The 27,013-nt window shown below is 49.5% G+C and overlaps 1 protein-coding gene across 1 annotated transcript in view; it reads left to right on the top strand.

Annotated features, from left to right (window-relative positions):
- VWF (von Willebrand factor) overlaps positions 1–27,013 on the top strand; it is a 137,863-nt gene that overhangs the window by 39,389 nt on the left and 71,461 nt on the right. Inside the window, exons 11-17 of the mRNA XM_007089645.3 lie at positions 8,485–8,621; positions 9,040–9,178; positions 10,286–10,386; positions 13,870–14,065; positions 14,700–14,915; positions 18,628–18,868; positions 24,942–25,036. Of these exons, the coding sequence (XP_007089707.2) occupies positions 8,485–8,621; positions 9,040–9,178; positions 10,286–10,386; positions 13,870–14,065; positions 14,700–14,915; positions 18,628–18,868; positions 24,942–25,036 (1,125 nt within the window). The remainder of the gene's footprint in view (positions 1–8,484; positions 8,622–9,039; positions 9,179–10,285; positions 10,387–13,869; positions 14,066–14,699; positions 14,916–18,627; positions 18,869–24,941; positions 25,037–27,013) is intronic.

The raw sequence follows: 27,013 nt of genomic DNA, 5'->3' as shown, positions 1-27,013 counted from the left end.
CTGCTGTGGTTTCTGATACCAGCTGTGCTAACCCACTCATGGGCCAGCAGAGGGACATCTTGTGTAGCTGAAAGGGCAGAATGCACCTGGTCTAAGGTTTTATTGTTGTTTTCTGGTCACCTGTTTGCTCAAAGGATTATGGTTGAATGAGCCGTAAGGACTGTGAGGTCACAGTTGACTAAACAAAGATGATGCAAATTCTTTGGAAATTCAGAGGAAGAAGGGCCCAGTAATTCTTTAAGCTCAGAGTGAGAAGTTTCTGGAATGCCTGACAGGAAGATCTTAGAATGGCCCAGGAGCTAGGAAAATCAGATCACCAAATGATTTCTTCTACTCCATCCCCTCCCTGGAAAATCTCCTTACAGGAAAAGTTGCTGTATAATCTCTGCCCTTTACTTGGTCTTCTGTCTGGCCCTAACTCTATTCTATTTGCTGCAACTTTGCCCATTATAAGCTCCCTTCTGCCTCACCCCTCCCCTCCCCAATAACACTGGCTCTTCACTTGATAATTTTCCCTTTTGTGCTCACTCACGTGGTGTTTGCTATGTGTTAGGCTCTGTGCTAGGCGCTTTACATGTGAGTCTGTGAGGCAGGTGCAGTTTATTCTAGGTTTACAAAAGAAGAAGCAGAGCCAGAGAGGTTATATAACTTGCTCAGTGTCACACAGCCGCTAAGAGACAATGACAGGACTCATACTCCAACTATCTGATTTCTACGTTTCTCCTTCCCTTTACTCCCCTTCCTGGTCATCAATCTATTCCTTTGCAGGAAGGTCTTTCCATCCTTCATGAGCTCTGGAGAGACCCCACATTTGGTTAAAGACCAGCTCAGCCTCAGATCGTATGCTGGATACTACTTTTTGGGTTCCCATGGTTTGTACAGTGGAATAAAAAACTGAAGACAAATAGCCAGATAACAGGCTCCCCTCTCTTAGGCCCCAAGAGGCCACATTGGCTTTGGTGGGCTACCAGGGGCTTGAGCTTGGATACTAGGATCATATTTGGGGCCTATGGCTTTAGGGTCATTTAGGAACTTACTCAATGTCCACTATACTGGAAATATTCTGAAACTAGATGGAAAGTGGGCACTAGGGCTAGGTCAACTACTCTGGCTCACGGATGGCCAACCAGCCAGTTTATCCCCTGTGCAATTTAAAATAAAAAAATTTTTTTTTGATGTTTGTTTATTTTTTAGAGAGAGAGGAGACAGAGCGCTAGCAGGGGAGGGGCAGGGAGAGAGGGAGACACAGAATCTGAACCAGGCTCCAGGCTCTGAGCTGTCAGCACAGAACCTGATGTGGGGCTCAAGCTCACAAGCTGCGAGATCATGACCCGAGCTGAAGTTGGATGCTCAACCGACTAAGCCACCCAGGCACCCCTCTTCTGTGCAATTTTTAAAGGAAGCATGAAAGACAAAAGATTGTTCTTGCCACTGATATCAGTGCTCCAATTTAACATTATCACACCCTGTGAAAGACCTAAGGGATCCTTTGAAAGATAAAAGGTTGCTGCAAATGACTTGTGAAAAAACTTTTAATATCTAAATCATAAGCATTCACTGTATAAGATCTGTGAGCCACAATGGATGGAATTAGGAATTTACTTAACTGTGTTTTGTCAGATTGACTACCAGATTAAGAATTCTTTAAAAAAATTTTTTTAATGTTTATTCATTTTTGAGAGACAGAAAGAACAGAGCTTGAGTGGGGGAAGGGCAGAGAGAGAGGGAGGGAGAATCCAAAGCAGGCTCTAGGCTCTGAGCTGTCAGCACAGAGCCTGACATGGGGCTTGAACTCACTAACTGCGAGATCATGACCTGAGCTGAAGTCGGACACTCAATCACCTGAGCCACCCAGGTGCCCCCAGATTAAGAATTATTAATTACCACTTTCTATAGGGAGCATCTTCCACCCACCCATCAACTCATCCATCCACCCATCCAATCAACCATCCATTCATCCCTCCATCTACCCACCTACCCGTCCATCCATTCATCCATCCATGCATGCAAACATCATCCATATATCCATCTAACCAACAATTCATCCATCCATCTGTCCATCTACCATCTGTCTGTCCATTCATCCATCCAACCATCCATTCATTCATCCATCCATCCATCCATCCATCCATCCACCATCCATACATCTATCCATCTATCTACCCATCCAACAATGATTGGAACACTCACTGTGCACATGATGGAATGCTTGGTCTGGAACAGACAATACAATTCCCTGGTCTTCAATTCAAAATTTAGAAGCTAGCTTTGCTGAGGATGAAAGAAATTTTCTTGATGCTTTAATGGGAAGATAACCAGTTCCAACTCTGGAGTCTACTGGGTAGTTTGATATTTTGCCAACACAATCACTAAGCTTTCATTCTGTATATTCAAAACCTCAGCTCTGACCCTCTTTTTCTAGTACTGGAGTTTAGTTGGTCATCTCCCACTCCGTTTTTACCTATAGCACATAGGCATATTTCTATTCCTTGCCATGATTCAGCTGGCAGTGGGCCTGTCTTATACCCTCAGTGTGACGATTGCTGGTAGAGCTTCTGATGGAAAGGTTCTGGAAGGGGATATACTTGGCTTTGCTAGTATAGCTGAGAGTAGGCTGTGGCTTTTCCACAGTCCCTGGAAGAGCTGACATTGTAAGCCTTAGAAATAGAGAGCTGGGTTTTGATTCTGTGAGATAAGATGAGAGTGTACTAGTTGTTTATTATTGTGTAACAAATTACCCCAACTTAGCAAACAACAAACATTTATTATCTTAGAGTTTCCATATGTCAAGTATCTGGGTGTGGCTGAGTCTGGCCCAAGGTTTCTCAAGAAACTGTAGTCAAGTTGTTCACTTGGGCTATGGTCTTATCTGAAGGCTCTATAGGGACTGAGGAGGACACGTTGAAGCTTAGTCATGTGATGGTTGGCAGGCCTCAGCGTCTCTCTATGTGGACCTCTCCTTGGGGATGCCCCATGACATGACAGCTGGCTTCCTCTAGGGTGAGTGATGTCAGAGAGAGTGAAGGAGAGCAGTCAAGGCAGAAGCCATGGTCTTTTAAAACCCTGATCTCCGAAGTGACATCCTTCACTTCTGCTGTATTATATTTACTAGAAACAAGTCAACATGTCTAGTCTACACTCAAGGTGAGGGGATCACACAAAGACATGAATATAGGAGGTGGGACCATGGCAGGGGGAGATTCTTAGCGGCTACCTGGCACAGCACATATGTATGGGGAGTGGGAGGGAGAAGAAGTTGCCCAGGAGAGCATCAGTCTATATAGAGAGGGGCTGGAACTTCTGTTATATGCTCCTTAGGCCTTCACTGCTCATTGCATCCCTCTGTTCTGTTAAGAGTTAGGGCAGCTCCAGGCATAACTGTGGTTTCCCCCATAGTCTGCAGACTTCCCTTTCTGTAACCTCAAGCTTCCCTTCCCGTCCTCTGCAAAACACACTTCCCAGAGAAGTTCTGCTAATTTGGCTCCCATTGAACCATAAATGTTTGGTTAGGATCAGTGAGGAAGGAGTATGCCTATTAATAGTGACTATTCCTCAAACACATAAAGCTCTGGTTAGAATTTCAGACTCCTGATAGAAGAGTGTGGAAGGTTCTTTCTTGCAGCTGGGAAGGTGGGAGTGGAGGGCTTCTCATTTGCCCATCCTGTGTGCATGGACGGGTAGCATTGCAGGGGGCCAAGGGAATGGGCTGTGCACTCAGTCAGCCTGGCTGGGATTCCAGTCCCACCACTTACTAGCTGGGTGACTTCTAGCAAACTGTCTGATCGTTTGTAGCCTCAGTTTCCTCATCAGCATCCTAACACAGGGATGATAACAGCAGCTTCATCTCATGGAAGCTATTGCTTGAGCTTCCAACAAGCACAATAAGCACTCAATAAATGTTAGCCATTTTCATCCTCGCAGTCATAACTGCCTCATTAAGTGGAGTCAGAGAAGGACTGAGACACAGGCACACATGCAGAGGTGTCTGGCCCGGGAAAGGTGGTGGGAGGCAGGGTGTGGCTGGGGCCGGCGGGGCAGGAGGGTAAGACAGAGCCTGGGCCTACCTTGAGCTTGGCCGTGAGACAGGGGAGGGCCTTGACGTAACTTGTTACTCATTTGGTTCTGGATAATTTCTGATGCATTCTAACACAGCCCTGTAAGTCAACCTTAGGATTCAAGCTGTCTGTTCTGAAGCTTTCAGGAAGGAAGACAGACTTCCTCATTGGCTAACAGAGAGTGATCAGGGCCAATGCCTGTCCAGGGAGAGCAAACTTTCCTAGGTGCCTGGGCTTGCCTGGGAGATCTGAATGCCTGAGTTCATGCCAAGTCTCCTGGGGCCTGCCCCAGCCAATACTGGGGTTTCTGGAGTCACGCCGGGCCACTCTCAGGACAGGCCAGTGCACCCCCTTTAGAAATCGGGGCTCCCTTCCACTCAGTCTCCATATCCAGACTCAGTCGTACCTATGGCCCTTGGCATGGGCCCATGTGTGCCCAGGATCAGAATGATATCGGGCTTAGCTCTCACAAAATTAGACTTATGAGAAACTGCAGGAGTGAAGCCATGAGGAGGTGTTGGGTGGTGTGAGTGCTTTGAGCTCTGGAGGCAGACAGAATGCTCATGCTCAAATCCCCATCTGACCACCTTGGGGCTGTGGGCGAGTTTCTCTCTGTGCTTTAGTTTCCTCATCTGTGAACTGGGGATAATGAGGACTGCCTCCTGGGAGCAGTAAATGAGATGGTACCTACGGAGCACTTAGAAATGCATCTTGTGCATTTGGAGATTATGTTATTGTGACTTAGAGGCAGGCTATGGTGAAAACTTAACGTTGGGGGAAGTCTGTGTTCCTTTGCTAAAGGCCTGTGGGCTGGCGTTTCTGTCGGGTGCGTGGAAAAGCATGGAAGCAGAATGGGCTGAGCAGAGAAGCCCCTTAGAGGGCTCACTTCCTCCAAACAAAAGGGTTTATTTTAGAAGAGGTAATGTGTTTCCATCAGATGAGAGATATCTTTTCCTTTTTTTTTTTTTTTTTTAAAATCAGGGAGGATCTTTACTCATGTGGGTCTGCTTTAATTCCTGGCTGTTCAGGGGCGCGGGGGTGGCTCAGTCAGTTAAGCGTCCGACTTCGACTCAGGTCATGATCTCATAGTTCGTGGGTTCAAGCCCCATGTCAGGCTCTGTGCTGGCAGCTCAGAGTCTGCAGCCTGCTTCGGATTCTGTGTCTTCCTCTCTCTCTGTTCCTCCCCCGCTCACACTCTGTCTCTCTCTCTCTCTCAAAAATAAATAAAGCTTAAAAAGAAAATTCCTGGCTGTTCTACTTTTGGTACTATGTTAAGAATCACCTGTTCTTCATCCATTCACCAAACTTTTATTGCCCACCTGGCCTGTCTGGTGGTGGGCTAGCTCTTTGCTGGGAGCTGCCTTTTGCTGGCTGACCAGCTGACTGGGCATGTCCTGGCTGTCCTGCTCTGGGCAGAGTGGGTGAGCATTGCACCCCGTGGCCCATTGTTCTGGCTAATGTCCCAGCCCCCAGGGCTGAGTGCTACCTGGCACTCATCCGTGTTCCCAGCTTACCTGCCTTGCAGCTCCATCCCTCAGTTGTACCGAGGCAATGAGCTGAATGTAATATTTAGGCTTTGGATTCCTGAGAAACTTCAGAACACAGACCAGCGGGGGGCAGAGCAGGAAATCAGATCGGAGGATTAGATTCTAGCTCTGAAAGTTTTGCTTTTGAATGTTTGTACATTCTCTCGTTGACCCCTCTTTTCCTTCGCCTTGTCAGAGATAACCCAAGTCCAGTTTCATACTTAGATAAGAGCGCTCCTGAGAAAACAGAGAAAGGTCAGGGGAAGAATTCCCACCCATTTTATTGCCACAGGGTCAAGACATTTGACACAAAGCACCATATCACTCTGCAGAATGGTGGGTTCTGAGAAATAGCCATTTGAGAAAGGCTTTCCTGTGACACCAGTGGATTTGGAATTTCATACATCAGCTGGGATAACCCTTGCCCCTACCTTATTGCCTGTTCTGTTCTGCCTTCCACGAACAGTGACCCTCACTCTTGCCCTTCTTTGGGGTCAGTGCAGTGGGAGGACATGATCTGTTCCTACTAACAACACTTCTGACACCAAATTTGTGTGCTTTTCCCCCAAGCCAACCCATTCTTTGACTTTCTGGATACCAACTGAGTGTCCTGCAATTCAGTTCTGACACAAAGACTTGAAATCAGTGCAGACCCAACAGATTAAAGGCTCAGTGCCACCAGACTGCCCCACTTCAGATGCTAATCACAAGTACTGGGTTCTCATGGTACCCGCTTCTGTTTGACTTGGCTACAAGTTGGGGGCTCCCACAATGCCTTCTTCAGGTTCAGTAATTTCCTAGAATGGTTCACAAAACTCTGACACTTTACTTACTATTACTATTTATTATAAAGGCTATTATAAAGGGTACAGATCAACAGCCAGATGAAGAGGTGCATAGGGCAAAGTCCGGAAGGATCCTGAGCATAGGAACTTCTGTCCCCATGGAATTGGGGTGTGCCACCCTCTTGCACGTGGAGACATTCACCAACCCAGAAACTTTCCAAACCCTGTTGTCTAGGGATTTTAATAGAAGTTTTATTATGCAGGCATGGTCAGTTATTAATCCCCAGCCTCTCTCCCATCTCTGGAGGTTGGAGGGTGGGGGCCGAAAATTCCAGCTCTTTGATCATGCCTGGGTCTTTCTGGTGACTAGCCCCCATCTGGAATCTATCTAGGAGCCCACCAAGAGTGGTTTCATTAGAACAAAAGATGCTGCTGTCACCTAGGATATTCCAAGTGCTTTAGGAGCTCTGGGTCAGGAATCAGGGAGAAAGAACAAACACATATTTCTTGTTATTGCAGAGGGTGATGCTGATAATGATCTGGGCCTCCCTATTTTCTCCTAATTTCTTCTGGGCTGAGTGTAGCTTCCTGGCCCATGCCATTTTGGAAGGGTCAGCTGCCCTGGGGACCAGTCAGAGGACACTCAGTAACCTGAGGCTACTCTCCCTTACCCCTGCCTTCCAACACATACCAAAGGCAGGGCCACACCTGGGCCAAAGCTATGCCTGCTGCACCCTTCAGTGAAAATGCAGGCATGAGAGGCAGGAGGTGGTGGCGGGGGGGGGGGGGGCGGGTGGTGGTTGCTGTGGAACTTGTCTTGGGCAGATGGGGACCAGAGATCTCCCTGCAGTCTCTGGGAACCCACTGACCGTGCGACTGAGCCCAGCATCAGCCCCTGGGGATGGGTCGAGGTGGGACTGGCTATAAGATCCTTGTAAGAGGAACTTCAGGTTTAGACAGGATTAGTGCTGTGGAGAACAGATGTCTGCTGTTTGGAGGTCAAGGGTGACTGAGTAGGAAGGAGGGCCCCCTACTTTATGGAATGGCCATGGTGTGTGTCTATATTTATTTTTCTAAAGAGTAGAAGGCACAGATGAGAGGAAATACATAAAAAGAGATTTGGGAAGAGATCCAGATCCACACTTTAGCTTCAATGGGTCCATTGTGGGTCCCGGAGATGGGATTGCCCTGAGTTGGGGCGGGGCCTGTAGGGAATCACTGGAGACATTGGCAGAGGTCCCCCCTGCATGGACACTTGCCAGGATGTGTGATCTCTGGTCTGTGGTTCACTGGGCCAATGGCATGGCTGGATTGTGGTCTGGGGGAGGATGGAGGGGGTTCAGGTGGAGAGTGAGCTGAGGGCTCCGAGTTGTGGGGCAACAAAGGGGTGTCCTCGTACCCACCCACAGATGTGTCAGCCTGAGCTAGGAAGCTGGCTTGGGTGGTGGTGAGATCATGGGCAGATGGCCTCCTGGCCCCCCATTGGCCCCAACTGAAGTCACAACAGGGGACTTGCCCACGAGGAGACCTTAGGGCCACCCCTCAGCTGCGGGGTGAGGATGGCACCTTGGTCTCTGCCCTGCTGAGCTCAGAGAATGCCCACCTCACCCCTCCTCTGTCCCCCATCTGGGCTGGCCTTTTAACCTGCTTGCCTTAGGGGACTCTCATGGGTGGGGCTGTGCCCTGTGGCCCCCGCCCCCCCAACACCAGTGCAGAGAAGGGCCTGTTCCTGGACCAAGCGACACCTGACCCCAGCAGAGCCAGATCCTGTGGGGCGGCTGTAGGGAAGGGCTGGGAGTCACAGTGAACTGAGAACAAGGAGCTGCGGGTTCTGGGCTGGGCTCCACCACTGACTGCATGTGGCTGTCACTTCCCTTAGTCCTCCCTTCCATAAAGTGAGACATCGATCCGAAGATCCTACTGTAACCTCTCACGGACTGAGGAGAGGGACCCGAGTTAGAGTCCTCCTGTGGAACACGTTTTCAGACTGGTGTGGGGAAAGAACATCTGGAGTTTCCACTTGGGGTGCCTGGGTTGCACGTGCATTCCACCTTTGCCACCTCCGAGGGGCTTCCGCACCTCCTCCTGCTCTTACCTCCCTCCTCTGTGTCCCTCCAGGGGAGTGTCTCGTCACAGGACAATCCCACTTCAAGAGCTTTGACAACAGGTACTTCACCTTCAGTGGGGTCTGCCAGTATCTGCTGGCGCAGGACTGCCAGGACCACACCTTCTCTGTTGTCATAGAGACTGTCCAGGTGAGCTTGCCTGCCACGAGTCAGGAAGCTGTGACCGGGGTTGGGGCAAGGTTGTCCCGTTTCCTTCGTGAGCTGCCGGGGTACATGCTCCAGAGACTGAAGCAAGGAGGGGAAATCTAGAGGGCACAGGGCTCCCCGCTGAGGATTGAAGTCCCAGACTGGCTTTGGAACCATAGGCCCAAGAGTTCTTTATAAAGACTGGAGCAGGACTGGGAACGGGTGTGGGGAGTCGGGCTCAGGGCCGTGTTCTGGCACACCTCCAGGGGCCCACTCACAGAGACCGCTCCATGAGAATGGAGCTGCTTCTCCTAAGAAGGCCATACGCTGTGTGGGGCTGTGCTCTTTCTCTGAGGAAATGGGTCCTGGGCTGGGGCACTGGGCTGGGTGGTGACATTGCTCTGTGTGCCGCTCTTGGCAGTGCGCTGATGACCCTGATGCTGTCTGCACCCGCTCCGTCACTGTCCGCCTGCCCAGACTGCACAACAGCCTTGTGAAGCTGAAGCATGGGGGAGGAGTCTCCATGGATGGCCAGGACGTCCAGATCCCTCTCCTGCAAGGTGTGCTCCCTCCTCCTCCAGGCCTGGGGCGGGTGCAGCTCACCTACAGAGCTCCTGCCCCTCAGCAGTGCTCACTGCCCACCTCTTCTGTGAGGAGAGCTAGCTTCGGAGGGGTGGGTATCCTCTATCCTCGCCATGCATCCTTTCAAGAAAGGAAGGCTTCCTGGAGGAGGAGGAGGATGGGTGGAGGAAGCTGGCTGGAGGCAAGGGAGCTGCTCTCTGGCATGGAAAGGGCGCAGAGGGGGAAAGGGGACCAAGAAGGTTTTCACTTGGCTTGAGCCAAAGGGGCGAGTTGAAGGTTGGGCACGGTGGTTGGAGCTCTCCTTTGAGGTGGGAAAGGAGCAGAGGCTGACGTGGAGAGGTTAGGGGGTGGCTGGTGATGGGTCAGACCAGAGGATATCGTGGGGCAAAGCCAGGCGACCCTGTGACCTGTGGGAAGAGCTGACCTGTCCAGTGACTTTGCCAGTTGGCACCACACCCTTTTGAGCAGCGTAATTGCCACCTTCACCCTCAAAGTGGCTGTCAGATCCTTCCTATTTCTTTCCCATGACCTTCATGGACCATGTGACCCATTATCCTGGCATTGACCACAGCACGTCCACCTGTGTTTAATGCTGAGTCTCCCCATGAGGTACATTCCTCCAGGGCAAGAGATTATGTCTCCTACCTCGTCTCCAGTGAGAACTGCTGTATTCAACCACACAGCATCGCTCAGACATGACGACTGAGTAACTCAGCCTAGAAGTGGGGTGCAAGGCCAGAAGGGCTTGGGGAATACTCAGGGGTCAGGGGTTCAATGGGAGGCAGAGCCTCAGAAGCCAAGGATGCAGAAGCCTCTGCCGCCTTCTTGTGGCAGTGGAGTGAATGGCAGGCTACGGCCAGGGTACAGGGGCACCTTTCTACGGCACCCAATTTGTACTACCTCCTGATTATCCTTTCTCCTGAGACCCCGTTAAGCCTCATGGACATCCCCATCTGCCCCCAACTCCTTGATTTCATTGTTACAGTCCTTCGTGAGATACCCCGTCTCTTCCCACTATACATCTGCCTGTCACCACCCTGCCCTCTCCCCATCTCAGCCTAAATCCTGTCCCTGCTCTGTTCCAGGTGACCTCCGCATCCAGCACACCGTGATGGCATCTGTGCGCTTCAGCTATGGGGAGGACCTACAGATGGACTGGGATGGCCGTGGGAGGCTGCTGGTGATGGTAGGTGCCCTCCCAAACACTGCTTCCCTGTAGCCTGGACCTTACAAAGTTCTTCTTGTGCTCTGGCAGAACTCTGGCTTTATGTGGTGGGAGAAGAATTCCTCTATCCCCAGGCCCTACGCCCCCAGAATAAGGAACAGGCCTCTCTTGTTTATGAGAGGCTGGTGTTTGTTGTCTGGACACCCCTTGTTTGCCCTGGGGGTTCTCCCTTCTGGGGCTCTGGTACCCCAAGGTCCTCCAGACTGGGCTGGCTCCTGAAGGGCTAGGAGGTAGCCTTTGGTGCCCAGCCTCCTGGCTGCAACAAAGCTGGGGAGCAGGGGGTGTCTCTCAGGGGGTGCCCGCTGTGGGCAGCAAGGGAAGAGCCCATCTGGAACTCGCAACCAAGGTCCCCTGTTGTGCACCCTGGGGGAGAAAGCCATCCTACTGCCCAGTAAGTTTGCCCTGGGAACTGCCAAATCCCTCCCCCGTCCCTGGGTGTCTGTGGTCTGGGGGGCCACTTCCTTGTGTTCTCCGTGGCCCCAGAGTCACATTTGGGTAGCAATCCATAGATTTCAACAGGGCTTCCTCTCTGGAAATTTCCCAGAGCAGATGGGCAGTGTGGTTGCCACTGCCATTTTTATAAATGAAGGAACCCAGGCTCAGGTGAGTCAGGACACGTGCCCAGGACTACGCACGTGATTGGTGGTGGAGCGGGATCAGCTCTCTGGCAGTGTCATTCCTGCTGGACCAGAGCTTCTCATTTCTTGGTCTTCAGATGACTTTGTACTCTTAAAAATTATTGAACACCCCAAGATCTTTTACAGAGGTTGTATCTGTCAATATTTACCATGTTGGAAATTAGAGAATTAAAATACATACTTATGAATTCACTTAAAAAATAACAATAACAATATATCATATGCCTGAAACTAATATAACAATGCATGCTAATTACACTTCAATTGAAAAAAACCCAAGCAAAAATAACAATAATAAATCCACTACATGTTAACATAAACAATAATTTTTTTTTGAAAAATAACTATGTTTTCCAAAGGAAAAATAAGGAGTGAGAAGAATATTATTGTTTTACATTTCTGCCAATTTCTTTAATGGCTGGCTTAATAGGAGACAGCTGGAGACTCGCATCTCCTTCTGCATCCAGTCGTTTGCAACATTACGTGTCATGTAGCCTCTGGAAAATTCCACCGTACACTTGTAAGAACATGAGAGGGAAAAAGCTGAATAACATCTCTGTATGATTAGGAAAGTAGTTTTGGCCTTGTGGACACCTTGAAAGGGCTTCAGGGACCTCCATGCCCCAAAGGGTCCCAAGACCTCAGTTGAAGACCATAGCGCAGGAAGATCTCAGAGAGCTTCTTGTCAGCCTCTCCTCTACAGTTAGAAATAAAACCCATCATTTCTGGAGCAAGAAAGAACTCACCCGGGTCTCATGGTCTTTTGGTTACAGAGTTAGGATCAAAATTCAGGTCTCCTGACCCCCGACTAACTCACCTCCACACCCTGGTCTTCAGAAAGGGTGCCTCCCACCCTGCCATTGGCCATACCACATTCTCTAACCTCTCATGTCACAGTAAGGGTGCTCTTGATCTGAGGGCTGAGCCTACCTCTGGAACAAGCCAAGGGGACCCAGGGGACAGAGGAAGATACTGCCTTAGTGGGGATAGTGTGACAGCAGGCCTGGGGGTGACCAGAGGGACTTTGTGGGGGAATGAGGGTACTCACGGTCTGGGAATGAGGAGGAAAGAGAGGATGCTGAGGCACAGGTGGAGGGAGTGAAGACATCACCTGTTTTGCTGCTCAGGTCAGGGCTGGCCTTGACCGCAGGCATTGCGTTTCAGCTTGTGCCCTCAGAAGAACCTCATTCATTCACGAACTTGCTCAGTCATTTGTTCAACACATAGTTAGTGAGTGTCCAGAGGCACCATTCTAGAGGACAAGGCTACAACTGTGAAATTCCACAGACAAGGATCCCTGCCTCACTTAATTTATGTTGTACTGGGGGAAGACAGACGATAAACCAACCAAACCAGTAAATTATATCGTATATTAGAAGGAAATCCTGAGGAGGTGAATAAAGCAGAGAAAGGGACAAAAAGTGTCAGGGTCTGAGCATTTACATTTTAAATAGGGATGTTAGGGGGCACCTGGGTGGCTCAGTCAGTTAAGCATCTACAGCTCAGGTCATGATCTCATGGTTCATGAGTTCAAGTCCCGCTGAGCTGTCAGCACAGAGCCTGGAGCCTGCTTCGGATTCTCTGTCCCCCTGTCTCTCTGCCCCTGCCCCACTCGTACTCTGTCTCTCTCTCTCTCTCACAAAAATAAAATTTAATTAAAAAAAAAAAATAGGTCAGGGAAGGCCTGGGTGCCTAGTGTGGCCAAACTTGAAATTTGTAAGGCAAACAGGGAAACGTTACTTTATTCTCTTCTAATGGCATTTCCTTGGGTACATTTTATATGGGTCCGGAACCTTCCACTAGATTGTTCATCTTGCATCCTGTGAAGTCATAGCTGGAAGCTGAAAGGGGCTCCAAGAGATGTCCGTAGGAGCTCAGTTCTAGTGCATGATGGTTTCAACACAGGGAGGTCATCTGGCTGTGTTAATTACATGCAGAGCAGGAGTCAGGATTCTGGGGTCCCAGACCTGGTTCCATCTTTGAATCAGGGCCGTCTCAGTAGAAACCAGCAGCTGCCCCAAGCTGTAAAGTGTGAAAGGCAGGTTTAACTCCCCAGCTTGTCTGTGAGTATGCACTTTGGGCTCAGAAGGATGGAGAACAAGCCACATGCTGATGGCCTAGAGTTTGACCTCCAGAACCATCCTGGTCACCCATAGTGGGCTGCCTCAGATTCCTTGCTGACCCTACCTCCTCTGATCACACCACCTAGAGTCCTCCTTGGTCATGGTCCTTTCTTCCCAATGACACTCAGCGGCTGAGTCAAATTGAGATGGGAAGGTGTTGTTCTTTGTCACTGGGACTACTTGGACCATAATGGATTCAGCCTGCTTCACCCACACGTGTGACCGATATAAGTGTTCAGTAAAGGGGTGCTGACTTTGCACTTGATTCCGTGGGTGTCAGGGCTACCGCGTCTCCTCTGACAGGCGAGGGTGGCATAGAGCCCTCTGGACTAGGGCTCAACCTGGCTACTACTTCTAGCTCTGCCACCACCTCTGACCTTAGGCCAGTCATTTTCCTCTCTGGGACTCAGTGTTGCCATCTTTAAATGGCTAGATCTCTAAAATGCCCCCTGGCAAGACTGCTCTCTGGGGCTGATTTAAGAGCAGGGATATTGCTGGTGGTAAACCTACACTACAGTTAGCTTTTCTTCCCTCTATAGCCTTGGACTCGGCTACGGTTTATTAAGTTCGTATTTATTTTTCACCCCGGGGAGCTCTTTTTGATTACAACTATCTCATTAGTGACTGGAAGCTGTGGCTGCTTTGGCCACCACGGCTCCAGGGTAGTCTGCCTCTCCCTGCAGCTGTCCCCCATCTATGCGGGGAAGACGTGCGGCCTGTGTGGGAATTACAATGGCAACAGGGGTGACGACTTCCTCACGCCCGCTGGCCTGGCCGAGCCCCTGGTGGAGGACTTCGGGAACGCCTGGAAGCTGCACGGGGACTGTGAAGACCTGCAGAAGCAGCACAGTGATCCGTGCAGCCTCAACCCGCGCCTGAGTACGTAAGCCTGGGGGGCAGGGGGGCCTCGCGGAGCCCTGAGGTGTCTCCCGGGTTCCAGTGCATTCCATGGCACCAGTGCCCCCACTTTTGGGGGACAGGGGCACTTGGCTTTTACCATCAGCATTTGATTATCTGCATCTGGATCATTTATTCTTCTACGGCCCTTGATTGTGCACCCTCCGTGGGCGGAACCCTGGGAAAGACGAGAATAGTACATGTTTCCTGTCCCTGGACCTTCGCAGTCTGTTGGAGCAGCAGCCACACAGAATTAAATTATCGGAGGATAAATGCACTGGGGTGGCCATTTGCAGGTTGATCTGTGACATCATTTCAGCCCTGCATTCATTTCCCTCTCTTACCCAGCCCATCGTGGAACTATTTCTCCCGTCTGTCCGTGGGTGGTGTGCTCTGGAAATGCAATTTATTATGTATTTAAACCAAACGTAAAGTTTATTGGTTGCAGGAGAAAAATCACAGTGATTTCCAGTCGCTTTGCAGCGCGTGCTGCCGAGGGGGAAGCCGGGTGGGGGATTTCAGAGTGGGATTGGTCACTGCCGTCCAGGGGCGGGAGCTGCGAGGGCGGGGGCGGGGCCCCGGCCAAGCCCGTGTGCTGCTCTCTCTCCCGCCACAGCCAGGTTTGCGGAGCAGTCGTGCGCTCTGTTGACGTCCTCCAAGTTCGAGGCCTGCCACCGCGTCGTGAGCCCTCTGCCCTACGTGCAGAACTGCCGCTATGACGTCTGCTCCTGCTCCGACGGCAAAGACTGTCTCTGCAGCGCCGTGGCCAACTACGCCGCAGCCTGTGCCCGGAGAGGCGTGCACATCGGGTGGCGGGAGCCCAGCTTCTGTGGTGGGTGCCCTCCCTGTCCGCCAGCTCTCGCACAGCCCAACCCCGCACAGTTCTCCTCGGATGTCCTGCGTGCGGCTCGTTCTTTTCACGGCAGTGTCTCTGCATTATTGCTTTCAGAACCGGGCCCAAGCGCATTTGGCAAGCATGGGTAGCGAGAACTGTTTATTTGCAGCCTCCCTCTCCTCCCCCCCCCCCCCTCCCAACTTCTGCAGGACAGGCGGTGGGGACTGGCTCTCTCACAGGACAGTGTGATTACTCTAGCCTGTTCCTGGAGGGCGAGTTGCATCCCTCTGCCTGGTGGTGGTCTAGAACCTTGGAGTTCCTGGGAAGCAGAGATTTCATGTGGCTGCTGCCACCTAGTGTTGCATACATGTATGGCCAGGTGGAGGAATGAGGGAGTCCCAGATCCCAATGGGTCTCTGCACTCAGGTGTGGGGAATGCACCTGCGGATCCTTTGCTTGTAACTCCAGCCAGATGATCAGTAGACTCCTGGCCCACATCTCTGGCATTGATAGAGTTATGTAAAGTTGAATGACATCAATGTCCCCAGCTGACTTTGGAGTCTCACTCTGCCATGTTAGATTTCTGCCACCACGGCTGGTATCTGCTCCACATTCTGGACCCTCGAACAGCTAGATTGTGCTCACTCTGTTGTTGGTGGTGCTGCACGGGGAACATGTGCCGAGTGCCCAGCATGGTCAGGCAATGCCAGTGGTGTAGAAACTGCCTCCGTGCTAGGTGACTGTCACACTGAGTAAAAGGATAATGAGATTAAGGCAGAGGCAATCAATCAAGGAAGGCTTTCTGGAGGTGGTGTACTCGACCAGGCTTTAAAAAGTCACCATCTTGGCAGAAAAGAGTTGTTCCCAGGCGGATAGCAGTAGTGATGCATGGAAATGAGGATATTCTGGGAGGATGAGGTGTCGTGAATATTCTGATTTTTAGGGTGAAGTAGATGTGCGTGGAGACTAATATGCCCGTGGTCCTGGCAGAAGCAGGGAAATAGGAGCTATGAGAGGCGGAGAAAGGTCCTAATATATATCACGTATTTGAAGAAGCTTAGGTACAGGGCTCTAGAAGTGTCACTATTGGGGTCTAATGAGCCAACTCATGTTTCACGTCTAAGCAGTGTCCTAAAAAAAGAGGAGCAGAGACAGAAGTGAGGATGAAAGGGACCACATGTATGCATGCATGCAGTTGTGCCTCCCTGTCCCTCTGGGTCGGGGATGCCAGAGCCATGGCCAGCAGCCGGAAGAGCAGAGTCTGAGGCCTTGCTGGAACTTGCGGGTGACTTCCCCGCCCTGCGGCCTTGAGCCCATCATCTCCCCCTCCACACCTCAGTTTCCTCATCAGGGTTTGCTGTTTAGAAACTGGGCAAAGTAATGAGGAAATGGCATGCTGTTCATGACTATGCTTTGGTTGTCCACCAATATTAGAAATACTGCATTATCAGTGTGCTACAGCATCTGAAGGATTTCCTCATTTAGGACGTTCTCCCAGATCACTGAGGGCTTACCGGCACGTTCTGTAATCTCATGAAAGCTGCTGTCCTTCACCTCCTGAGAACAGAACAAAAGGGAACAGGCTGAGACTGTGGGAGCAGGGACTGAATTTGGAGGCAGAAAATGTACGGGTGGTGGGAAGTTTTCTGTCTCTATGGGCTTATGTGGAGGTGAACCAGCGAAGAGGCTGGCCAAATGGTCCTGGAGGCCTGAGCCCCGAGGAGGGTGGGCAAGACTCCTGGGTTCCTGACTCCATCCTGTACCTCATTTTCTCCCTGAGAAATGAACAGAGCTCCCTACACCACTAACTCCATCCTTAAGAAGAGCCCCCATCAGCTGGGGATGCTCATGAAGCAAGGAGTGATCATGCTGTGAGGAGATTGGGAGAAGCATGCTTTGTTTTGCTTGTTACTTGGTTACATTTCCTTTGGGAAGAAAAGAGCATAGGCTTCTTGTAGATGGGGATCAAGTCTTAACCACTTCTGCCTCCATGAGCCTAGCACAGCCCCTGGCACACAGTGGGAGCATGAGAAACGTCTGTTAAACTGAGGTGGCCACTGCTCCTTCTGGGGAGGAAGCCCAGAGGAGAAATTCAATACGGCTCGAAGCCAGTTCTAGAGACATCTGTCAGAGAGAAAAAGCTCTCTGCTCCAGCTGCTCCTTAATAGGTGAATGAATGTACCCTTAATATCACAGGTTCAATGGATTGAAAGAGAGTTGCATTTTAATTGCCCAAAACACCCCATCTTAACACACCCTGCTCTCAATACTCATCCACTGACCCAATCTCTCTGCCGGTTCAGAGAAAAACCCATGTCTAATATGGTTACGGAGCCCCCTCCCTTCTCAGATCCCCTCAAATACTAAACCCTGAGCAGGTGCAGGAGGGGAAGCCTACAGGGGCTCTCCAGGTGTTCTCACCCCCATGTCTGAGGTTCACGGCCAGGGCTTCCTTTTACACTTTCTGTGACACATTTTGCCAGTGGGTGTCCACTGTAGAAATGGATTCTAACAGAGAGGGCAAGGTTTCTAATGGTCCCAGCAGGAGTGTCCTCAGAGTGAGGTGGTCATTTCTTGGATAGGAGCTGATTAGCAAGAAGAAAGCCTTTAGAAAGGGCAAAGCACTTCCCACGCCCCCAGTAAAGGGTTTCCTCATCGGGGTGCTCACGGTGTTGGCCAGAATCCAGGAGTGCTAGGTCTTCTTAGGCCTGGGCCTTCATCTGGAATACCCCTCCCATCTGGAGCCCCCTGAGCTGGGGCTGTGTTTCCGCAGTCATCATCATGATAAAACAGCCGTGAGCATTTACCATGTGCCAGGCATTACTCTGAACTTGTTAGCTCCCTTAACCTTGACAACAATCCAGGTGGGTGTTAGTCTATTCCAGTGAGGAAACTGCTCAAGGTCACAGCGTAACTAACTAATGGCAGAACCAAGGCTCGAACCCAGGAATTTGGGAGACAGAGCCTGTCCACTTCCCTGTATTGCTGCTTTGGCACACGTCCTCTTGGGTCTTGTCTGCTGTGCTGTTTCTCTGTGGGAAGAGGCCAGGGAGAGTGAAGAAGGGGAGGAGACAGGGCTGCCCACCTGGCTGAGGCAGGCACAAGAGTATCCCCGCACTTTGTGGCTGTCCTCAAAAGCATGGCTCCTAAGGGATTGTTTCCTTTGTAGAGCATAATGGTTAAGAGCATGAGCTCTTGGTCATAGAGAGCTGGGTTTAAATCCTGCCTCTGCTTCTTCCTGGGAGGCATGACCTTGACAAATTACTTAGCTTATGTTTGAGTTTTCTTACTCGTAAGAAGAGGGCTATGAGATCTAATTCAATGGGAGGCGTAAAAGGCACAGAAGCTGGTGAAAAGCAGGATATTCAGTAGATGCTCAATTATCATCATCCCAGGAGAAATGCCCTTGCCTGTCATGCCCAGTTCTTTTTAATATTCACAGTGTCAAAATCCACCTGATTTCTACATGTCCCAGACTTCAAGGATTCAGAGACCACTAAAGCAGGATCCCCCTAGTTCAGCAGAGGGGAAACCGTGTGCATTCATTATTATCATAGGCATTTGTGAGCATGACAATACAGTTTTGCTCCTGGTAGGAAAGGAAGGTAGTGATTGTACAGATACAATTGGGGTTACAGGTCCTAGAAAGACAGTCCTTGTCATCTGCATGTTTCCACTGAGGCCTTCCTTTCCCTTGCCTCTCTCCCAGCGCTGAGCTGCCCACAGGGCCAGGTGTACCTGCAGTGTGGGACCCCTTGCAACATGACCTGTCGCTCCCTTTCTTACCCGGATGAGGACTGCAATGAGATCTGCCTGGAAGGCTGCTTCTGCCCCGCAGGGCTGTACCTGGATGAGAGGGGAGACTGTGTGCCCAAGGCCCAGTGCCCCTGTTACTATGACGGCGAGATCTTCCAGCCTGAAGACATCTTCTCAGACCATCACACCACGTGGTAAGTGCATGCAGCAGGACCGGGGACCTCAGGAATGGCAGGGCTTGAGAGGAAAATGCTCCTCCAAATCCTTCATTTTGTGGGTGGGAAACTGAGGCCCAGGGAAGAAAGTGCCTTGCCCAGACTTGCACGGCAAGTCAGAAGGAAAGCTGGGATTTCACCCAGCTGGAGTGGCTTCCTTACTCATGGCTGGCAGGAGGACTGTTTCAGCTTCATTGCCAACTCTCACGTGTTGAGCCCCATTTCCCTGCAGTAGGTCTTAGTTTCCCTTTTTGAGAACAGGAAATGGGAGGGCTCCCTGTCCCCTCCCCTGTAGCCCCCTGGCAGTGTTCCCAGGCGGGGGCATTTGAACCAGCAGAAAATAGACTAAGGCAGCCTCACCTCAGTGGTTCATTGCTACCCTGACTTGCTTTACATACTTCCCTGAAAAATAGCTCCAATCACACTTGCTTCTTTTGGCCCTTTGCCCCGGCCCTCTGTCCTGGTCCGTTTCAGAGGGGCTGTCACGGTCACAGGAGAAATTTATGACATTTCCTTGTCACCTGCTCTGGCCTGGGTGCTGGCTTAGAGATTGGTGATCTGAAGGAGAACAAGACACAGTGTGTGCCCCAAAGAAGCTGATGGTTTACTAGGGAGACCAGTTAAAATGTCCTGTGGAATATTTCAGACATAAAAGTAGAGAGAATAGAGTGAGGAGCCCTAAGGCATCTGTCCCCAGATTCAGTGATTATCAGCACTTTGCCATTCTTGTTTTATCTATTCCCTCCTCCCCCTTTTGGCTGGAATAAAGAAAATCTCAGATATTACATCATTTCATCTGAAAATATTTCAGTATGTGTTTCTAACAGATAAGCACTTAAAAAACCCGATCTAACCATAATACCATTGTTCAGATAAGCACTAACAATGATTCCTGATAACACCTAATATTCCATCCATGTTAGCTTTCTTGACTGTCTCAAAATGTCTTTTTATATATAATTGGTTTGTTCAAATCAGAATCCAAACAAGGTCTGCACACTGTGTGTGGTATGAAGCTTTTCCTCCTCACTTAGTGAGATAAGTTTGTGGTCCTTCGCCATCTCTTATGCCCAGAGCAGGTTGGTTATGCTTGGATGGAAAGAATGGTTGTCATTGGACTTGGATTTAAGCAAAATGCGTTGTATCCCCCTCTGGACTGTGACCTCCCCAAGAGTAGAGACCACATCTTAGGTCCTGATTCCCAGCACCCAACACACTCATGGCAGAAAATAGGCATAGTCAATGTTTACGGAGATGAAATAACAATCATATTTGGTAGGCTCGCCATTTTGTAGACATAAAAATCTCTACTCACTCAGAAAAGGTCAGATTGCTTCCACTTGGGAGGAGCTGGAGAAGACCCAGTGCAGGAGGTAGCTTTGGGTTTGAGGAAGATTCTAGCAGTGGGCGTGGGCCGGGCCTGTGGAGGAGGGCTTTGGGGTGGAGCCGAGGCCCAGGGCCCAAAACACACAGGGAGTACTCACCAGTCACCAAGGTAAGTCCTCTGGGGGGGGCATATGTTGCATGAAGGGAAGATAAACCTGGGAGGATGTTGGGCATCTTCGAAAGATGGGGAGGGGGGACTGGAGCAGTAGGCAGGGAGGACCTCAGAGGTTTTGAAAGAGCAAATAGGTCAAAGCATAGCTTTAAGGAGTGGGTTCTGGAAGCTGCATGAGGTGTGGAGGCAGGGAGATCAGTTGTGGGAAGAAGTTGACACAGTCTGGTCAAAACGTGCTAAGGCCCCGGGCCAATACTAGCAGTGGAGATAGAGCAAGGGGACAGAGGCCAGAGACCCCAGGAAGTAAACAGACTGGGGGGACATGTAGGGGGATGAGGTTGGCTGAAGACGGCCCTGGGGTTCTGGACTGGAGTGCCCGGGAGTGCAGGAACAACAAGAGGGCTCCTTGTGGGTAGGGGGAGGATCATGAATTTGGTCTTAGCCCGGATGGCTGAGTTGCCAAGAACGCATGCTGGTGAGTGAGGGGAAACAGTCACTGGAAGGGTGGGTGTGGGACTCGAGTGAGAGGTGGAGGCTGGACAAGATTTGCGTGGAGGTGTTCTGTATGGCTGTAGGGGCAGCCGGGCCCACGAAGGAAGTGGATTGAGGGGCAGAAAAGGAAACTGAGTTCAGAGCTTGGGGGCATGTTCAGAGGGCCAGGGGAGCAGAAAGAGGATCCTATGAGAGAGGCCAAAGGAAAAAGGCAAGCAAAAAGGCACAGCGAATGCCGGGCCATATGGTGGAGGTGAGGAGAGCAGGAGAGTGACAACATCTGTTGGTCTGAGCATTGGGCCTTCACCCAAGCAGTCGTTTTACTCCGGTTGTCCAGCTATGATTTTCAGGGTGTTTCTCTCTGGGACCTTAAAACAATGCCGTTAGAAGGCAAGCATCACTTTTCTTAGTAAGGAATTTGAGGCTTAGGGAGATTATCACTTTCCCAAATCATCTAGCCAGTGATAGAACCCAGGGACTCTTAGACTCTTCATATTACATGGAGAGGAGGCTGTTGAATTTGGCAATCGGAAGGTCATAGTGGCTCCCATGTTGCAGTAGTGTGGTGAGGAAAGAAGCCAGAGGGTAGGAGGCTGGGGTGACTTGGAGGGCAGCACGTGTCCCTGGTCATTTTACCATATTGGAGGCACAGGGAAGGTGGGGAGATGAGGTGCAGAGGGCCCTGGGTGAGCAGAGCTGGGGAATAGCCCTGGCTTCAGGCTTTCTTCAGGATTTGCACATCAGTGACCTCTCCATGATATGTTCCCGGGCTCTCCTTTGGGCACCAGGGCTGAAAGCTATTGTCTGTCCTGTCTCTCCACTTCATTTAGAAAACTGGATTTCATGGAGAATGGGAACCATCAGGAACTTGGGGCTTGTTTTGTGGCTCTTTATTTTTATCCCCGCACACTGAAGAGTGAGCCCCATGGAGCAAATGCTGGTGATGCCCACAAGAGGTAGTAGGAAGGTACAAACACGTGTCTAGAAGTATCTTTAGGCTGTTTGGTCACCAGACAGGCATCATGATAGAGCACTTACACTATTGCAAGCCAGGTTCTGGGCCAGGAGTTGATTATAATCCTACCTACAAGGTTTTTCTTCTCTTTTCTTCTTTCTAAAAATAAAATTAAGCTTTTGGGTCATGTCCAAATGACAGACAGACCATGACATGAGGATATTTTAAAATCAGGTGTTAGTTAAAAACCAGAGGGTGCAGTTTCTGCATGTGCCCAGAGAGGGAAGGGCTGATTCTCTTTTGCTCATTTAATAAATTTTCATTGAACAGCAGCCACATTAAAAATCATTTAAAATCATTACTATTAGAGAAATACAAATCACAACAACGAGTATTACTTCATATCTACTAGAGTGGAAAAATTTGAAATCTGGGTAATGCCAAGTGTCGGCAGGACTGTGGAATATGGGGCCCCCGCTCTGCTACTGTTAGGACATACACCTGTTCAGACACCCCAGTATCTTTCCCAAACCTAAATCTGATTATGTCGTATCCCTGCTTGGAATCCTTAATAGCTTCCCCTCAGTAGGCCTTAGGATAGAGACCAAATCCCTATGATGGCCTCCCAGGCCCCATGTGATCTGACCCCTGCCTACCTCTCCTTTCTCCAGTCTCCTGGCCTTCTTTAATCTGGAAGGTGCATTGCTCCTGGTGCCCAGGAAAGCAGTTGGCATGATTTATGCAAATTAGATACCCACACCTGATATGCCCACAGTCCTGCTCTCAGGCATATACACTAAAGAAACTCTCACACAGGCTCTTAAGGGCACATGTATGAAGATGTTAGTCACAGCTTTGTTTGAGGTCTGTGTCCATCCCTGGGAGGGTGCATGGGGAAAAGGCAGTGGATGCACACAGTAGAGGATCATGCAGCCTTAGAAGCACCGGGAAAGTAGGTATGTATTAGCAGGGTTCAATCTTGAACACGTGGTAGTAAAGAAAACGACAAAACACTGTGATATATGAGATAGTACCACTTATACAAGTTAAACATACAGGCATGCGAAAGAAATACATATTTTATGAGAATATATGCAGGCAGGTCTACACTGAACAGAATAAGATTGTATTAGTTTTCTGTATCTATTGCTGCATAAAAAAATTAACCCCAAATTTAACAGCTTGAAAGAAAGGACATGTATAATGTCACACGGTTTCTTTTTTTTTTTTTTTTTTTTTCAACGTTTTTTATTTATTTTTGGGACAGAGAGAGACAGAGCATGAACAGGGGAGGGGCAGAGAGAGAGGGAGACACAGAATCGGAAACAGGCTCCAGGCTCCGAGCCATCAGCCCAGAGCCTGACGCGGGGCTCGAACTCACGGACCTCGAGATCGTGACCTGGCTGAAGTCGGACGCTTAACCGACTGCGCCACCCAGGCGCCCCAGTGTCACACGGTTTCTAAGGAGCAGGACTCCCGGAGCAGCTTGGCTGGGTGACTAGGTTTGCTCATGAGGTTGGAGTCAAACTGTTGACCAGGGCTGCAGGCTGAGTCATCTGGAGACTTGCCTGGCTCTGGAGGCTCCATTCCCAGCTCATTCACACAGCTCTTGGCAGAAGGCTTCATTCAGTTCCTCGCCATGTGGGCCTCTGCATTGGGCTGCTCGTGAAGTGGTTCCCCGGAGTGAGTAATCCAAGAGAGCACCAGGACAGGAGCTGCAGTCTTTTATAGCCTAATCTCAAGTGACACATGGTATGTCACTGCTGCCACATACTGTCGGCACACAGATCAACCTTGGTGCAACGGAGATGACACAAGAGTTTGAACACCAGGAAGTGGGGATCCTCGGGGGCGCTTTAGGAGACTACATGTCATAAAAATAATTGCCCGTGTTAGGGGAGGGGATTGGGATCGGAGGAGAGGAATAAAAGAATATGTAAAAAAAATATTGGATACTTTATGCAGAGCCTTATGCTGCCTGCTGAACAGATAATGAGCAAAACCGGTCACAACTTCTACCGTCTTTGATCTTATAGTCCAGTGACACAGAGAGATGTTAACCAAATAATAACTCCAATACATGCAGAGTCACAAGTGTGGAAGAAAGAGAAGTACGTGGTTTATGAATCCTTGAAATGGGCTAGAGAAAAGGTAGGCAGGAGTCAGATCGCATGCGGCCAGGGAGGCCATCTGAGGGATTTGGTCTCTTTCCTAAGGCCTCTTGAGGGGAAGCTACAAAGGAGTCCCAGCAGGGAGGTGACATAATCATATTTAGGCTTTGGAAAACCCTTGGGCTGCCAGGAGGAGTGTGTTTTGGAGAGAGGCAAGAATAGGTGCAGAGACATCAGTCAGTTAGGAGCTTCTGCCTTGTCCAGGTGACAGGTGGTGGCAGCTTATGGCAGTGAAGGTAGAGAAGTGGATGTGAATGCCAGAGACGTTTAGGAGACAAGGTCCAAGGGCTTGGTGATGGTCAGACGTGGGGGTTGGGAAGAAGGCAGTATCAGGGCTGACCCCTCGTTTGCTGGTTTGTGAAACTGGATGGTTGGTGGTATCATACAATGAATCAGAGCCCTGGCGGGGGACTGGCTTTGGTGGTGGGATCATGACTTCAGTTTTGGGCATACTGAGTTTGAAGTCTTTGTTATGCCAAGATGGCTATCATGTGGGCACTTGCATACATGGATCTTGGGTTCAAAGGAGAGATCCCAGCTGCTGGTGTAAATTTGTGAGTCGTCTCTGTCATAGAAGCTGAGTGTATGGATGGCAGCCTAGAATGAGAGCCCAGGGTGCAGCCAGCAGAGGGGTGAGCCTGAAAGAGCAACTAGAAAAGTAGGAGGAAAACCAGGAGAGATTTGTTTCTTGTCCTAGAAGAACAGGATAGTCACAGTGGTGAATAATGTCGAAAGGGATCGGGTAAGGAAAGAACTGAAGACGTTCCACTGGGTTTGGTGACATAGAGAGGGTGAGTGGCCTTAGCGGGCTGTGTTTCAGATGAGTTATGGGACTACCTTGACTTGGACGGGGAGACGGTGAGTGGGAGGTGAGGAAAAGGAGCCAGCAAGCATAGCCGCTCTTACGAAGCTGGGTTCTGACTTTCCTCTCTGCAGCTACTGTGAGGATGGCTTCATGCACTGTACCACGAGTGGAGCCCCAGGAAGCCTGCTGCCTGACACTTTCCTCAGCAGCCCCCTGTCTCACCGCAGTGAGTACTGTCCCCCTGGAAGGGCTCTTCACCTCGCCGCTGGGCTGCTCTGTCTGATGTGCCTGTGCATTCAGGCACATGTCAGGGTTGACACCATTTTTATGTTCATGTGAGTGGTTTTCAGGTCTTGACATGCCTTTGCATGTGTGCATCCAAATTATTGAGGCAGGGAGGAATTTTATTTCAGGGGAAAAATTGAGTTATCTGCAAGATGGATTCAGTGAGACCTCTGTTTTGCCCATGGTGACCTTAACCCAGTGAGTAGCTGTAAGTTGGTCACCTTTATTGTGGTGAAGACCACCCCCCTTCGTCAGCCTCTTTTTACTCAGGGACATACTTACAAGGATGTCTGTCTGTCTGTCTATCTATCTGCTTATCTATCTAATTGTTTTATTTTATTTATTTTTTTTTCTCAGGATAAGTGTACTCTCTTTAATCCCCTAGTTCCCCCATCCCCCCACACACCTCCCCTCTGGTAACCATCCATTTGTTTTTTGTAGTTAATAATCTGTTTCTTGGTTTGTTTCTCTCATTTCCACCCCCCTTTGCTCATTTGTTTTATTTCTTAAATCCCATATATGAGTGAAATCATATAGTATTTGTCTTTCCCTGACTGGCTTATTTTGCTTATGATTGTACTCTCTAGCTCCATCCATGTCATTGTAAATGACAAAATTTCATTCTTTTTTATGACTGAATAATGTTCCGTTGGATATATATATCACATCTCCTTTATTCAACGATTTATCCGTGGACACTTAGGCTGCTTCTGTAGTTTGGCTATTATAAACAATGCTATTTAAAGGCAGATGTGCATGTATCCCTTTGAATTAGTGTTTTTGTAATTTTTGGGTAAATACCCAGTAGTGTGATTCTTGGATTGTAGGGTAGTTCTATTTTTAGCTTTTTGAGGAACCGCCATACTGTTTTCCACAGTGGCTGCACCAGTCTGCATTCCCATCAACAGTGTACGAGTGTTCTTTTTTCTCACCTCCTTGCCAACACTTATTGTTTCTTGCATTGTTGGTTTTAGCCATTCTGACAGGTGTATGGTGTTAGTGCATTGTGGTTTTTGTTTTCATTTCCCTGATGATGAGTGATGTTGAGCATCTTTTCATGTGTCTGTTGGCCATCTGGGTGTCCTCTTTGGAGAAATAGGTCTTCTTTGCAGAATGTCTTCTGCCTATTTTTTAACTGGATTACTTATTTTTTGGATGTTCAGTTGTATCAGTTCTTTGTATATTTTGTATACTAACTCTTTATCAGATATGTCATTTGCAAATATCTTGTCCAATTCTGTAGGTTGTCTTTTAGTTTTATTGATTGTTTCACTGTGCAGAAGTTTTTTGTTTTGATGTAGTCCAAATAGTTTATTTTTTTATTTTATTTCCTTTGTCTCAGGAGATTTATCTAGAAAAATGTTGCTTCAGCCAATGTCAGCAAGATTACTGCTTGTGCTCTCTTCAAGGATTTTTTATGGTTTCAGGTCTCACATTTAGGTCTTTAATGACAAGGGTACCTGTTTAGAAAGCTTCTCAGATGGATGTGAAAGAGGAGAGTTTGGGCATATTGTTCTCAGTTTGAAGGTCCTAATAGTTGCTACACTGTTGAAGGACAAGGCACAGAAGGGAGAAGGGGCTGACCTAGCTTTGAGGGGACCATATTCACACTTATGGATCAGGGAAAACTAATTGGCTTCCAGATGGATCCTTGCTTAGAAAGGACTGTCCCAGTAGGAGGGAGAGGGATGCTATTAGGCAGATAAATGAGCTATTTTCAACATCTGGCTTGACCACCTCTCTCTGCCTTCTGCTTCCCTCAAGACGCCATCTCTCCAAGTGACACAGATGTGTGCCATGCATTGGCTTTCCAGTTTGTCCTGGTGAGAAGTCAGGCTGCCCTGTATGACTGATTGGGGAGCATCTCTCAGCCTTGAGCTGGGACAAGATCCTAAGCATGTGAGTGGCTCACAAGTTG

The sequence above is a fragment of the Panthera tigris genome, chromosome B4 (assembly GCF_018350195.1).
Source record: "Panthera tigris isolate Pti1 chromosome B4, P.tigris_Pti1_mat1.1, whole genome shotgun sequence".
In the NCBI taxonomy this organism is placed as follows: domain Eukaryota; kingdom Metazoa; phylum Chordata; class Mammalia; order Carnivora; family Felidae; genus Panthera; species Panthera tigris.
Note: the sequence above shows the minus strand (reverse complement) of the source record. Positions and strands in the feature narration are given on the sequence as shown.